The sequence below is a fragment of the Cydia strobilella genome, chromosome 7, assembly GCF_947568885.1.
Source record: "Cydia strobilella chromosome 7, ilCydStro3.1, whole genome shotgun sequence".
In the NCBI taxonomy this organism is placed as follows: domain Eukaryota; kingdom Metazoa; phylum Arthropoda; class Insecta; order Lepidoptera; family Tortricidae; genus Cydia; species Cydia strobilella.
Window position 1 is genome coordinate 13,880,278 of NC_086047.1, and position 15,476 is coordinate 13,895,753.

At 39.7% G+C, this 15,476-nt stretch overlaps 1 protein-coding gene across 1 annotated transcript in view; it reads left to right on the forward strand.

The window, feature by feature from the left end:
- The window catches only part of LOC134743217 (cyclin-G-associated kinase), a 37,076-nt gene that overhangs the window by 16,217 nt on the left and 5,383 nt on the right, over positions 1–15,476 (forward strand). Inside the window, exons 6-18 of the mRNA XM_063676603.1 lie at positions 1,481–1,706; positions 1,797–1,914; positions 2,260–2,484; positions 3,003–3,166; positions 5,610–5,693; positions 6,118–6,223; positions 6,842–6,999; positions 7,218–7,426; positions 9,240–9,577; positions 10,938–11,097; positions 11,621–11,816; positions 12,352–12,550; positions 15,251–15,412. Coding sequence (XP_063532673.1) covers positions 1,481–1,706; positions 1,797–1,914; positions 2,260–2,484; positions 3,003–3,166; positions 5,610–5,693; positions 6,118–6,223; positions 6,842–6,999; positions 7,218–7,426; positions 9,240–9,577; positions 10,938–11,097; positions 11,621–11,816; positions 12,352–12,550; positions 15,251–15,412 — 2,345 coding nt within the window. The remainder of the gene's footprint in view (positions 1–1,480; positions 1,707–1,796; positions 1,915–2,259; positions 2,485–3,002; positions 3,167–5,609; positions 5,694–6,117; positions 6,224–6,841; positions 7,000–7,217; positions 7,427–9,239; positions 9,578–10,937; positions 11,098–11,620; positions 11,817–12,351; positions 12,551–15,250; positions 15,413–15,476) is intronic.

Genomic DNA, 15,476 nt, shown 5'->3' on the forward strand with positions numbered 1-15,476 from the left:
CACAGTTGCAATCGGTTGATTTGTAAAACTAGTTTGTTTGATCATTAGGGTTTTATTTTGAAAAATGTTTTAAATTATGTGGGGTTTTAAAATGTACTGTTTAAAAATGGATTAAATCTCAATAAAAATCTTGTTCTATATCACGTGTTTACAAGTTGTATCAATGGAATTACCATGTACTTACTTAAATATTTTATCTATTGGATATGTGTAATTGAAAATAATTCAATAGGTGTTTTTTTTTTCAAACAATTAATTCTAACTATAATCACGATCAGCTGTACCGCTCAATACGTCAACACCACATGCATATTTTTATCATCTTACTATGTATAAGTATGGCCTCGTAGTTCAATATATAATATTGAAACAAATAAACTATCATAGGTATTTGTTATTTTTGTAACAATATTATAGGCGCCTGTACCATGTATAAATGAAGAGGACGTTATTAGTTATTAGCCAAGTCCTAGACTTGCAAGTATGTTAACTTTTCTTCTCAATCAATATTTGATAATTGTGATATACAATAACCATTTCCAAATTTACTATATGTAGCTTTTTTACTTATCTGTATGTAACTATGTATCGTTTTATTAGTCCAAATATCATTCCATCGCAGATGTATTGAATGTTTAACCTTTGTTATATAGTTTATAGATGAGCAATATTTTTGTTACTATTAGTTATTTAAGATAAAAATAAATATACCTACAAATGTAAGATATTTAAATTAGCAAATAAATACCATGTAAATTAAAGGTTGTTTTTGTAAAAAGGACCTTAATTAAAAATATTTTTATAAATATGAAACAAGGAACAAAATTATAAAAAGTAATAATGAGTCATAATATTGTCGAACAGTTACATATTCAAACCACAATAATTCTTACCTCAAATGTACCATTTTAAGGGCGCATTTAAACAAACAAATTTTTATTTACAATATGGGTGCCTTACTCGTACGCTAGAGCAAAACGCCCATATTTGCCAGCCATATGTGATATTTCCAGGCAAAAAATATCTTCGTTCGTTTTGTTTAAACAAATTACAACTTTACCAGTAGCGCCGTATAGGCAACTGACAAAGTTTTGCCTGGTAACATCACAGTAGGGAATGCAAATCGGTTATAACCGTAACCGAGATAATGAATTGATCTTCTAATGACTACAAAATCCTGCCTTTTTGGCTGTGACGCCTGTGACTGTCATTATTGTCATTCGTGTACTATAATAACGAAAATATACCAAATTTACTTCCCTTATTTATGAAATATTTTCATTGAATATTGTATCAGTCCAAGGTCATATTTTACCTTTTACTGTATCTTGTCTGTTTTATTAAAAAACGAAGGCAACGATTATCGGTAATTTTCGGGCATAACCGTAGCCGAAACCGGTTATGAAGTTTGGCCGGTTATTGCATTCCTTACATCACAGTATCTTTAAAGAGTATCATAAAGACCCGAGTTTTTTTTCAGCGGTGAGCAAAGAGCCGATAGCAAACAGCCAGGAGGTGCCGAACCCGCGGCCGCCCGAGCCGGCGCGGCCCCCGCCGCCCGCGCGGCCGCCCGCGGCGCCCCACTACCCCCTGCCGGCGGCGCCCGCGAACTCGGGAGGGCTGTTCTCCTCGATAAAAGGTGGCGCTGGCAGCTTCTTGAAGAATCTGAAGGACACCTCTTCGAAGGTCATGCAAACTGTTCAACAGTGAGTTACCTACGAATAATACGATATAACAAACTTTTTAAGTCCGCTTTGCTGCCAATGTTAGCTACTTTGTATATTTTTTAATTTTAGGTCTATAGCGCGAACAGATTTAGACATGAGTTACATTACAAGTCGCGTGCTTGTGATGCCGTACCCGTCCGAGGGATTGGAGAGCGCATATAAGACTAATCACATTGACGACGTCAGGGTATGTACTATTACATTCTTATAAGAATTGGTACTAATAGTAAAATGTATACTAAATTAACTGGCAATCGAAAGCGTTAAATTAAGGCTCTAACAGTACCTACGATATTATTTCATTGTTTACTCTATTGCGCTAAACAGTCAGTCGTAAAACAAATAGGATATAAACATTAACCACTCCTTTATTGTTGTGAATTCAACGATAATTGATGTGGTCCTAATTTTTTCTACGATTTTGACTTGCGGTACCTAATAAAAAAGACAATAATTGAAAACTAACAATCATAAAGGCAAATAAAACCTCAAACAATGATGTTATTACAATATTATCTTTTTTTTTCCTTAGGCATTCTTAGAAACGCGTCACCCCGGCGGCAAGTACTGCGTGTTCAACCTGTACCGCGGCGGCCGCCTGCACTTCCCCCGCCACGCGACGGTGGCGGACGCGTGGCAGCTGTGGCCCACGCCCGCGCACCGCGCCCCTCTCCTCGCCGCTCTCTACAGGCAACTGCAGGACATGTACCAGTGGCTAGGTCGTGATGAGAGAGCCGCCGCTGTCATCGCTTGCCAGGTTCGTAGTCTTGCGGCAAATATCTCTGCCTCTGTCTCTGTAGTCTTGCTGGCAGTCTCTCTATCTCCCGTCTCCATCTCTTCTGCTCTCGTTCTCTACATTTAGACGCTCTTTACGTAGGACGCTACACGGAAGCTTGATGATACCTATTCACTCTTCAAGTCTTCACTCTCGAGTCAGCTGCCTTCTATTCATAGTGTAAGGAGCGTTAGAGGCTTGTAATATCTATCTATAGTTATATTTGTTAGTTTCTATTGCGCTTTTCCTTAGTAAATTGCCTTTGAAATTCAAGGGTATCCACGTTAACACCCTATGGGTATTCAATCCACGTAGTAGCAAAGACAAAATAAAGGAATATCTCTGATATTTTAAACGACAGTAATTTTTTACAACCTTAATATTCCTGTAACTACAAATTTTTGGAATCTTTGTAGTTTTTTTTTAGATTCGTATTATGTTAAACGTAAGCCAGCAATTGTGTTCTTTTCCTCTACAATAACGTATATTTTTTCCCATAGGACGGCAAATCGATGTCGTGCATGGTGCTATGCGGGCTGCTGTTGTACGCGAAGCTGGTGACGGTGCCGGAGGACGCGCTGCAGATCTTCGCCGTGAAGCGAGCGCCCGCCAACATGCCGCCCAGCCAGCTCCGATACCTATACTATCTCAGTAATATTATTAGGTAGGTTCCTACCGTGAAAACTGACAATTTTCTACGTACTTCTACTAGGTACTAGCGCCATTTATCATCATCAACGTATCAGCCAGTGACGCTATATGTGAAACGCGACTTTAATTATGCTTTAGTGGCTCGTGCTAAGCGGTCAGTATTGAGTAGTGAATAAGGTCTTTGAAACAATGGACCTTTAGTAAATTAAATATTTGTTCAAACCAGACTGCATTGTGCATTGCGTCTCACTCTCTAAACTAAGCAAAATGTGAGACGCAAATACACATTGAACCAAGATATTGGACAGATGGAATACCAACCTTAGCCACCGGTATAAATAGTCTGACAATCAATAATAAATTACAACTCATTCGTGATTTAACTCTAAATAACAAGAAAGTGTATAGGTATAATAATAGGCCTTTGTCACAGGGCGGACACGCTATACATCAAAAAATCACTTGCGTTTCTATGTATGAACGGCACGTCTGTACACGCGGGATGCGTCATTGTGTGAGTAATAAGTTGCTTAAAAACAGTAATGAGCGTTCGGCAAAAATCGTCAATCTGCTGTCGCAGGGCGAGGTAGTTCGAATCGGGGCGGGGCGGTGCGTGGCCGTTCTGTATGATAGTACTATTACTTATTCTGTGCCTTTGTCATCTGTGTCAGATGTTTTAAGCAGCATATATCCTGGGGATGACACTTGCGTTTGTGGCTGTATGGCTGTATGTGGCTGTGCTGTGTACGAGGGATCCTATGCGAGAGAGGATCCCTCTGCCACACGCAGCAGGTTGTATGCTCCCCCAGGTGGGCGGGAGTTGGAGGCCTGATCGTGGCGCCTCATGCGTTTCTCTTTTAATGAGGTAAACCAGGCATCGTCGTGCTTGGATTGACCATCGTGAATAACACGACGCCACATGGGTCGGTCTTCGGCCAGCTTCTGCCATTGGATGCTGTTATGTATGTAGGTAGTTATAGGAAAGGTTATGACAGTTAGTTATGAAATGATCATCTACAGACAGAACCAGGGACCGGCCCGCTATCCCTTATCGGGGTTTTATAAGGGTATTGCATAAGGCTTAACTCACCATACCCTTTGCCAGACGAAACCCTTTGTTTTGCTTTTAAAAACCCTTATATAAAGCTACCACATTTGAGTAATCGATAGCCCAAATACCCTTACAAAACCCTTATCATCTGCTCACCAACACCTTGCATATTGCTTATAAGGGTTAGCCTTATAAAGGGCTTTACTTTTAGCATATAAGCGTGCTAATTTAAGTCGTCTACCTTGTTCATAAAGCACACATTACTTCGAATCCGGGCGATCGTCGGCGGCGTTCTTTGACTAGGCACGTATTTTCTTTCCTTTTCATACACTACCGTAGATATATACTAATCCTGTCTCTTTCACGCAAAGGGAAACCTTTATAAAAAGCGCTTAAAGATAAGGGTAACCCTTATTAAGAGCTAGCCTTATTTTTGGTAAGCTTTTCAGTAAGGGTTAGTCAAAGGTAAGGGTATGAATGGGCTTGCAGTTCAAAAGGGAAAGTCTTTCAATGTGTTAGCCGTGTTTAAGTGTCGCCCATTGAAAGGGTTTTATCGCGGAAAGGGTTGTCCGGTCCCTGGACAGAACCACACCTAGTCTTTTATTTAACAGTTGCATGAGATGTTAAAGGCAACCATGTCACGTTTCGCGCAGTCTTTAAACCGCAGCAACTTATTAGGTTAACTTATTTATAAATATTATTATTATTATATTATTTATTTATTATTAAAGCCTTTTCATCATCTTCCTCGCGTTATCCCGGCATTTTGCCACGGCTCATGGGAGCCTCGGGTCCGCTTGACAACTGATCAACTGATGAACTGATATATATTGTAATGTATTATTAAAGCCTTTTATTTCTTTAATAATACATTACAATATATATTACATTTATATTATACAATTCATTTTTATCGGTTAAATTAATATACATATTAATATTAATTTTAAATTTCATTGTATAAAAATTATAATTATTATTACTATAAAATTTAGTTCTTTTAAATTTGTTTATTATTAAAGACCTCTTGACGAGTATAGGCCTCCTTCATTTCTCTCCACTTTTTCCTATCTTGGGCTTCTTTTGTCCAGTGGTCGTTTGTAAACTTTGTAAGTTCGTCCGCCTTCTAAAGGGTGACCCCTTTTTCTTTTACCGGGGGAGCCAGCCCATGTTGAAACTCTTTTAGTCCACCTTTCTTTGTCGTGGCGTGTAACATGTCCGGCCCATCTCCATTTAAGCTTTTTGCAATGAGTTAGAGCGTCAATGACCTTTGTCTTCTTCCTTATCTCGGTATGTCGTTGCTTGTCTATGAGTTTCAGATTAAGGAATATATATATATAATATACATACTATATATTTATATAATTTCACCAAATACTTACCCAATTGTATTTTTTTGTTTCAGACCAGAACCAATACTCCCGCACTTTAGGCCAGTTACTCTGGTCTCCCTAACTATTCAACCAGTACCACTATTTACGAAAGCCAGGTGAGATATAAGTTTTTTTTATATGTGTAAATTATGGGTATCTATTCTTTTCTAATTCTGTCACAATGTTTTTGTGCCTGGATGGAAGAAACGGAACCTATTTGCTAAGCAATTAAGTGGAAATTTGGTTTCCGTGAAAATACGATGTAAAATAAAATTATGCACTAAATCTATTCTGTAAGTCTGTGACCCAATGTCGCTATATACAGAGTTTACACATAGACAAAATAGTTATTTATCTATAGATTACAGAAAAACCTATTATATTCTCCTTTCGAAAAGCATTAGTCGTCGTTAGGTAAATAAATAGTTAAAAAATGTGTAATTACGGAACCCTTGGTGCGTGAGTCCGATACGCACTTGGCCGATTTTTGTATATCGTTGCGATGACATTAATTTATAAAAATTACATTAAAAATTTCAGGGATGGTTGTAGACCATTCATAGAAGTATTCAACGAAGACAGGGTGTTGTTATCGACGCTACAGGACTACGACAGGTTACACATGTACACGGCACAGGAAGGCAAGGTAAGGAATTAAACCAAGTGATAATTAAACTGTAAACGGTTATTTCTATATCTCACAAGTATGCTAATATTACTGTGGACAATTTTTATTCCATTTGATAAAAAACTGGACAAATTTTTAATAAATTAATATTTTTATAGATCCTCATTTCTATAGATTTAGTACTTAATAAGGTCTAGTCTTCTTGCTATGTTACGTCTTTTTATTAGACAAAATAATACTAAGACACATAAACAAGTGCATATATTATGTGTACTTATGTCGTCATGTTGTATCTCTTTTTTGTATTAGTTTGCGTAAACTGTGTGTAATTTATTTTTCGCCATATTTTATGTTTCTTTCCTTCATGTTTCTTTCTTTTTGTCTGTTACCTTCCGTGATTCTCACTTGATGGTCTCATCGGAAGTTCAGCGCTGGAAGTCGCCAGCAGCATGCTGAGATGAGGCCATTTCGTGACACTTTATTTTCACTATGTTCTTTTAATGTATGTCTATTGTCTATATGTTTACGAATAAAAACTATTGTATTCTATTATTACAACCGCCAATATGACAGCAGATGTAGGTAGCGGATAACTAGATTTTCCAGTCGATATGACTCCTATGTTCCGTTTTTTAGGTGACATTACCACTAGACACGACGGTATGCGGGGACGTGTTAGTAGTAGCATCACACGCACGCCAACAGCTCGGTCGAGTGCACGCCGTGCCCATGCTGTCCGTGTCCTTCCACACCGGCTTCCTGCAGCCCACGCAGCACGCTATCAAGTTCACCAGGCAAGTGACTCGCCGCCAGTAGCTCGCATGCCAGCAGCTCAGCCGAGTGCACATCGTGTCCTTCCACACCGGCTTCCTGCAGCCCACGCAGCACGATCCATCGAACCACGAGGCCATCTAGGGTCCATAACATGTGACGACTTTGAGGTGTTATTCGCCCAATTTTTACTTTTATTGATTTTGGCGGGACTGTTAACGGTATTAATTCTCACCCTCAGAACCGAGATCGACGGAATAGAAGACACAACCCCGATCAACGACCACTTCCCCTCCAACGTCTCTGTCGTCATCAGCCTCGTGGTTCAGAACGGCGAGCGCCGCAAGCCGCGCTCCGACCCCTGGGAGGAGGATCACTCCTTCCCAGTGCGGACGCCGGACGTACTGTTCTCTACCACGTTGGAGAGAGACGAGACGATTGATAACTTTGGTAAGATTCACTAAATAAGAGAGAGACAGCCATAGTCAACGACCACTTCCCCTTTGCGTCCGTGTTTATTAGCTTCGTAGACCAAAACGGGGAGCACCGCAAGCCGCGACCAAGGCGCTGGAGGGAGACGAGACGATCGATAACTTTGGTAAGATACTTCTACTAATTTACAGTCAAGGAGTACTATAAATCATAGACAAAGTAATAATATAAAATTGTTACTACAACTTGACAGCCTAGAACCAATATAGAGCCTATATAGAAGGCGCATATTAAGTTTTATAGCAGATGGATTGGCAAACGTGTTTTATAATGTTAACTTATACAGGAGATTTCGGGGTTGTGGAGCAAGAGAACAAGACATCATACAGAATTCAATGAGCCTAATGATGTTGTTAATTATTGTTTATCACCAACAATGATGATTATTTTTCAGATGACAAGTAGGAAAAACATTTTTGCATACAATTTGGTCACCCTACTCAATGTGACGTCTTGTCGCTTTCCATACAGCGTATGTCAAAAGTGACCATGATTACTTAGTATAAGATTAAATTTACTTGAAAAATTGAACTAATTATCATTTAATCAAATACTACCATATGATGTGGATCATGTACAGTCAGAAAAACTGGTTTTGGATCACGACCCAGAAAACAACCTGTATAGTGACCATCAAATATTCATTGATTGATAAAATATCTTTCACTACTTTACACACCCCTCAGTATTTCTTTGTCTATGATATGAAGTAATTATTTCTAATCAAGCAAAGAAATTAAAAGAATGTGCTAATGCCGATTTTAATTCAATCTAATTGAATGGCAGTCTAATTTTCGACTACATTTTTAATAGAAATGAATATACGAGATATGTTACTATTGCTCGAGTGGTTTCGTGTGTATTTATGTAATTTATAATATGTATGTTTACGCAGCTAACCTCCGAAGCAACCCTACGGCTATACCGCCAACAAGTATGTCGTAGTGCGTGTATTAAACTTTTGGTTGTAGATATTGCACCATGTTTTATCTCTAATATAACATGTTTAATATTTTCCAAACATGTAACGAAACACCATATTTATTCACATGCATGTTTTTATGTTTTAGTTATTTATTACTAATTTACACGAATGTTTCTTTTACATTTGTTTTAATACTATTATAATTTGTTAGCTAAGATTACATAATATGTGTTTATTGATCAAATTACAATTAGTGATCAAATGGTTATTTCAATCATAGAGTAACTTATACTAGAGCGGTACTGTCATAGTAAATTTTGTAACCCCAGTAAATTCACTGCCATCTGTCGACACACTTTAAAACTAAAAATGAAGATTTATAAAAATACTATAAAATTTATTTAAATATGAATAAATGATTTTTTTAATTTGCATTGTCGTATTAGAAAATAGTCGTGTAACGAGTGTATAAAATCGAAGGCAAGTTTAACACGAAATCGTATTTTATACAATTGTTATATAATAGAGAGCTTTTCAGTCGAGTACCGTGTTTAGGCAACAAAGCTTGCTAAGTTGCCTAAGTAAGGTACGACATTGAAATCTCGCATCGTTTAAGGGTCAGTCACAATCACAATCATAATTGACGGAGTAATCAACTATGAAACTTCACATACAATAAAAATTAGCGATCGTTTTAATGGTGATAAAGCGACCTTAAATGAGCGTTAATCGCCTTTAATGATGTCATACGGTTTCTAACTCCATGTTGTACGAGAAACTCATACAATGTTAGTAAACAGGCTTCGATTCTCTAATAGCCTACTATAATAGCAGTCTTCGCAACAGTTACAGCAGAGTACCCGACCGCGGAGGCCGCGTCGGCGCCCGCGCGGCCCGCCCCCGCCCCCTGCCCCGCGCCGCCCCCCATGCGCCCCGCGCCGCCCTCCACGCGCCCCGCGCCCCCCGCCCCGGCGCCGCCGCGCCCCGCGCCCCCCGACATCGCCTCCGCCCCCGCGCCCCCGCCCGCCGACACCGCGGACTTTCTCAACCTCGCAACGCCTAAACCGAAGGAGGAGAAGAAACTTAAGACTGATGACTCGTTTGACTTCTTCGGGATGATGGAGAAGCAGGATGACGCGTTTGGAGACTTTCTTGGCGGGCGGGTGGCGGCTGATAACCCCCAGGTACGTTTTTTTTTGTAATTTAAATATGACGTTTAATGCGCTTATCCAAACGAAAGGAAGAAACCGAATGATGAAAAAAAAAATTGTGTGACGACTCGTTTCACTTCTTTCTGATAATAAGAAAAAAACAAAATGACCCTTTAAAAAAATTCTCGGTAAATAAAGGTGGCCTAATAATATACACGGTGTTACATGAGCCACTGAAAATCTGAGACACCCCAACAGTTTTTATTTTATTTTAAACTCATCTTAAGTATTTATTCTTTAATCCGATAAATATTTAAAAAAAATATTCGTTGTTTAGCAAAACGTAGCGTTGTTGTTGTTTCTTAACAATTATATTCTATTCGACTGGTAATTCTACACAAGATACTTCGTCGTTTTAGTGACGTCAAACAATTGCTAGTTACCATCGTAAACACTGTTAACTGACCATTTGCATACCTTACTGCAACGAGATAAGGTTAACCAATGGCCAGTTAAGGGTGTTGCTCATTGACTAATAACGTGTCAAATGCTAGTTATTGATATTGTTGCATTACAAACTTGTAGACTGAGCATGTAAAAATAATAAATAATAATAAAAAAATACCCCCATTAAAATATAGCGCAATCGATTCTCCTATCGATTCTGAACAAACTGTTTTTAGGTTTTCAGTGGGTCATGAAACACCGTGTATAAGTATTCGACAGCTGTTAGTGTTCATACATCATACAGTTATTTATGAATGAAGTGGAATAGATATGGGTAATCTCGACTCCGCGTACGGATTCCAATTACTAAATCGGGCTCCGCGCTCAGTACCGACTCCGCTTATCGACTCTTTGACTACTTTGAATCCTTCAAACTCATTCCTTTCGTACCGATACTACCGATAGTCGAGTCGGAGTTATTAACTCCTCGGACTCGATAAGATTTGTAGGGAGTCAGTAAAGGAATCGAATCCGCTTGTGGAATCGAATCATTTAAAATTTAAATCTTCAAGTCAGGGTGACGAGATCCCATTCTTAAAAAAACTTCAAGTCCAGATTTACCCATTGTTGTTACGTGATTGTTTTTACGAAAGCGACCGCCATCTGAACTTACAACCCTGTTCAGATCCCTGAAGCTGGACTACGATTGCTGTGAAATAACGATTAAATATTTGTTGCCTTCAACTTTCGATAGGCGCTTAAAAGTAAAATTTAGTTTTTTGTAATCGGTTTAATTTATTAGGTACTTCGACTTAATTCGGCTTCTGCAACAGCTTCATTCAACAACTGATGTTTTCTACATGAGTTCCGCGAAACTGATTTATGCGACCCGAGGTTCAAATGTATAAGTAACCGCTCCTAGAGTAAATTCCCAATATATTTGTAGCCGTTCTCGTCGGAATCCATATTCGGTTCGGTGCCGGCGCCGGCGCCGGAGGGCGAGGCGGCGCGGGCTGCCGCGGACCCCAACTTCGACCCGTTCGGGCTCAACGAGCCGCTGCCCGAGCAGGACAACCTGCTCACTCCGCAGCTAGTCAAGGAGGATGGTGAGTTCATCTTTGTTGCTGATCACGTCTATTTTCGACGACTGGCAAGTTTTTTCAATGACTTCAAATTATGGTCCAGTGTCAGAAAGCACGGAACAATAGCTAATTGTAAAATTAATTTACGTCAAATTTTAATGTGCGCCGGGCTCAATAGACTGGCATTCGGGGTGTTCCTAATAGGCGCCATTTTAAGCCAGAGGGGAACTTACACTAGTTTAGATCCCTAACTTAATTAGGTATTTCCTATAACGAAACCGCGGCAATAGTTATAACTCATAAGCCCCTAATCTGTCCGTCCTAAGCCGCTTTTTAAACGACATCGTCGCTTTGGCGCGCGGTCAGACGGGAGCCCACCGCTCGCACAAAATAAACAATGACTTGTTTAACAGACTAGGGTCTTAGGCGTAAAAATCATTTCAGAAAATTCATACTATACCATATATATACCTCTCGTCTGAGCTAAAGGGTAGCCCTGTAGGAACTCTTCCAAGTTTTTAACTCGTTTACTCGGTCTCTGCCACAGTCCGATCACAGAGCGTGCCCCTAGATCAGCTGAAGAAGGACCCGTTCGCGGAGCTGGGCCTGCTGGGGCCCGGCGCCGGGCACGTGTCGGCGCCGGGCGGCTCGGCGCGCGCCTCGCCCGCGCACAAGCCGCACCCCCCGCACCCCCCGCACCCCCCGCACGAGCCGCACACGCCGCAACACCAGCCTGACTACAGGTACAAGGGGGGTCTATATCGGGTCGCATATTCATTGATTATCCTAATGTAATGTTACAACTCATTTCGCATAATTCACCAACCCACCTACTCATGTTGCGGTGCTTACACGGTCACGTTTGATATAACATGGCGCGTTGGAACGTGTGCTTAGGCAAGCTTCAAAGATTAGCCATTAGCTAAGTTAGTTCACCTGACAAAAAATTCTACATCTTCTCTAAATCTGCCTACCCCTTAAAAATGTGATGTGAAAATGGAAATTGACACCTTACAATAATCTACTAGTAGGTACGTAATTACTTAATGTATTTGGATTGGAAAATAACATCTCAACGGACCCAAAGACCATTCCATGTAACGGTGCATGTCACAGTACCTGTGTAATAAAACGAATAAACTTGAGTTACTCAGTAATACCTACTATGATTATTAAAGTAAAATAATTAATTACCTATTAGAACGAAACGAACGCTTTATCTCTTGTTTATAACGCCCATTTTAAAATTAAAATAACTACAACGATTACTTCTTCCAGTCGAACACACTTCGAGCCAGCCAAAACACCAATGGATGACAAGCCTAAAAAACCGGCGGATGTGTTTGGAGACCTATTAGGCAGCCAGGGCTACGAGTTCGCGGCCAAAAAAGACACTGGCCCGCGGACTATGAACGCTATGCGTAAGGAAGAGATGGTCAAAGAAATGGACCCGGAGAAGATTAAGATACTTGATTGGGTGAGTGTTGTAGGATTGAAATATGTTCTATTTTTTTTAGTCTTGCAATATTAATTCGTTTCTATTCACACACACGTTCGCGTTCCTAACTCGTTCATGTTCTTAAGAGGAAAGGGGACAGCGGCTTCTCCATACAAACGTAGTCCCCATTTTCCTCTGGATATTGACATTATGAAAAATATTTTAACATAATCTTATGTACATTAACCATAGCTGGGCCCCTACGTTTGACTTTTTTAGATTTTTTGATTATTGTAAAAATTAGGAGCGAAAAACAGATTTCATACACTTTTTTAAATGCTTCTAACTGTTATAATAATAAAAAAATCGAAATATCAAACGTAGGGGCATAGCTGTGGTTGATATGCAACCAATTTACCAATCGATTCCTAATATCTTCAATAATTTTAATATACAGAGAGGTAAATAAGGACTACGTTTGTATGAAAAGGCGATTTCGCAGGGGTCCTCCACTTTCGTCTTAATTCGTTCCTATAAAGAGCATGCATGAACTGTAGGGGGCAGCACAGGAGCCCCTTGTTGATTGGCGCGAAGTGTAAATGTCTAGTTTAAGTTTCTAATGTAGCCCACGTCCCACAAGATGACAGAACCTACAATGCACAAGAAACTTACATGAACTGTAGAGGTCAGCACTTCCTTTGGCGAGAAGTGTACGTCAATGTCCAGATTGTTTCCGATTCAGACCACAAGATGGCAGACTCTCCAACGCGCACGGCCCCTATTTGCAGTTGCTCCAAAACGACCGAACCGAGTTCGGTTACAATCCAAAACGCATCCTAATACTAAATTAACTAGTTCACATTACCATTTGCAAGTAGTTTTTATCCTTAATTTTTCCTTATTCTCAACTTTTACACGACATTCTTTCTTTTTCCAACGAATTCATTCTTTTTTTTCCTAAGTCGTTCTTATTAGAAATCAATTTAAATTCAAAACTTGTTCATATTCATCACTTCCCAAAAAGCTCTCATCTTCATTTTTTCCTCATTGTCATCCAGTGCCACATCCACTTTAAGAACTTCTTTCCATTCCCAACATAATTATGTTACATTGCTAATTTGTTAACATTATGAAGTATGAACCAGTTCATATTCTAAACACGACAGAATAATCATTTCACGAGTTATTTTGGTAACATCGTGAAATACGGTAGACGTGCATCTCAATTACCTACATACATGTTTTTTTTTGTAATCATAATTTATATCGTTTGAACACCGGAAAAATTAAAAATACCTTTGTAAACCTTCACATTATTTTATTAAATAATATTTAAAATGCTGAAGTTTTTTGAGCGGCTGAAACGCTCATAATTTTTGGCGCGAATTCGACAGAGCGTGACGACGTCACACGTTGGACGGTCCAACTGATGTTGGCTACTAATGACACTTATGTGAACTAATCTGCCGAACGCGTGACGTCGTGACGTTTCGCGCGTTTCGCTCACTAGCTTTTTGCGGGCAAATTTTTGTACTTTTTATTTATCTTTTTAAGCAATTAAATGATAATTTAATAACGGAAATGCATTTCTAACAAACATCCGAAATAAAAATATGAACTTCATGCATGTGGCTAATTGTTTTAAACGCAATCTCGAAAGTGATTGTTAACCACGTGAGCGCTTCATCCATCCATTTCAGACGGAAGTAGAGATGGGTAACTCAGGGGATATAGATATAAAAGATATATATCTTTCTCTTTTCATGAATCACTCTTCTTGTCTTTACGAATCCGAATATATCAGTATATCCCAATATATCCGTAAGTACACTCGCACCCTCGGCAACGATTTACTAAAGTGAATAGATAAGATAAGCGATGTCTATTGTCTCGGCCGCGCGTCGACGCCGTCGGTCGACCGAAGTATCACGAAGGAGCTACAGCGGTAGTTCGGGCGGGTTCTACCTACAGTATTTCTCATTTCTCGCTCGCGCAACGCGCAAGATACAATGCAATGATGTGATGAGTCAATGAGTTCTATTGCTTAAAGTTTTAAAGCTTAAAGTTGTATGGACCTAGCATGATTATTTTCGTTGTTATTATACACTGGTTGAGTTTTGTTCCTACAAAGTTAGAATTGAACTATGCATATGCAAACTAATTTAGGTCATATTTTGGTAAGTTTAAGGATTTACACAAAACGTATTTGCGATTTCCAAAAATTTGCAAATCGTTCGCTTTGCTTTGACCTCGTTCGTTTCGACGGGACTTGAGTGTATTCCTTTAGGTATTTAACAAAATGTAAACAAATCACAATAAGGTATTTTATTACGCAAAAATATTAAAATTCAATAACGTCAATATACTCATTTTTAAATGCAAGGTCAAGGCTATAGATAGCGCAATTCACGACGCGCAGATTTGTCAAACCTAAAGTAATAGCATGAGCATGACAATACGAACCAAAGCAAGCGCCTTCGTGAATGAATCGATCTATATCCAATATCCATCATGATATGATACAAAATGAAAGAAACAATCTCGCCACGGTATAATAACTACTCAAGTGTCCTCTCTCTCACTCATAACATGACGTAAAGTGAGCAAGTGCCGATACAGTTGCGTGCGGGAGCGGTGACGCATAGGGATATAAAGATATAAAAGAGTGATATATATCCCAGTGAGAGAAAGATATATATCACTCTTTTCTTTTTACTGACACATTTCGCCCATCTCTAGACGGAAGGCAAGAAGGCGAACATCCGCGCGCTGCTGTGCTCGCTGCACACGGTGGTGTGGGAGGAGTGCCGCTGGGCGCGCGTCGACATGGCGCAGCTCGTGTCGCCCGCCGACGTCAAGCGCAACTACCGCAAGGCCTGCCTCGCCGTGCATCCCGACAAGGTACGCAGACATTGAGAACACGTCACGTCACGTTAAGGATATACGTTTAACGCAGTGGTCTCGT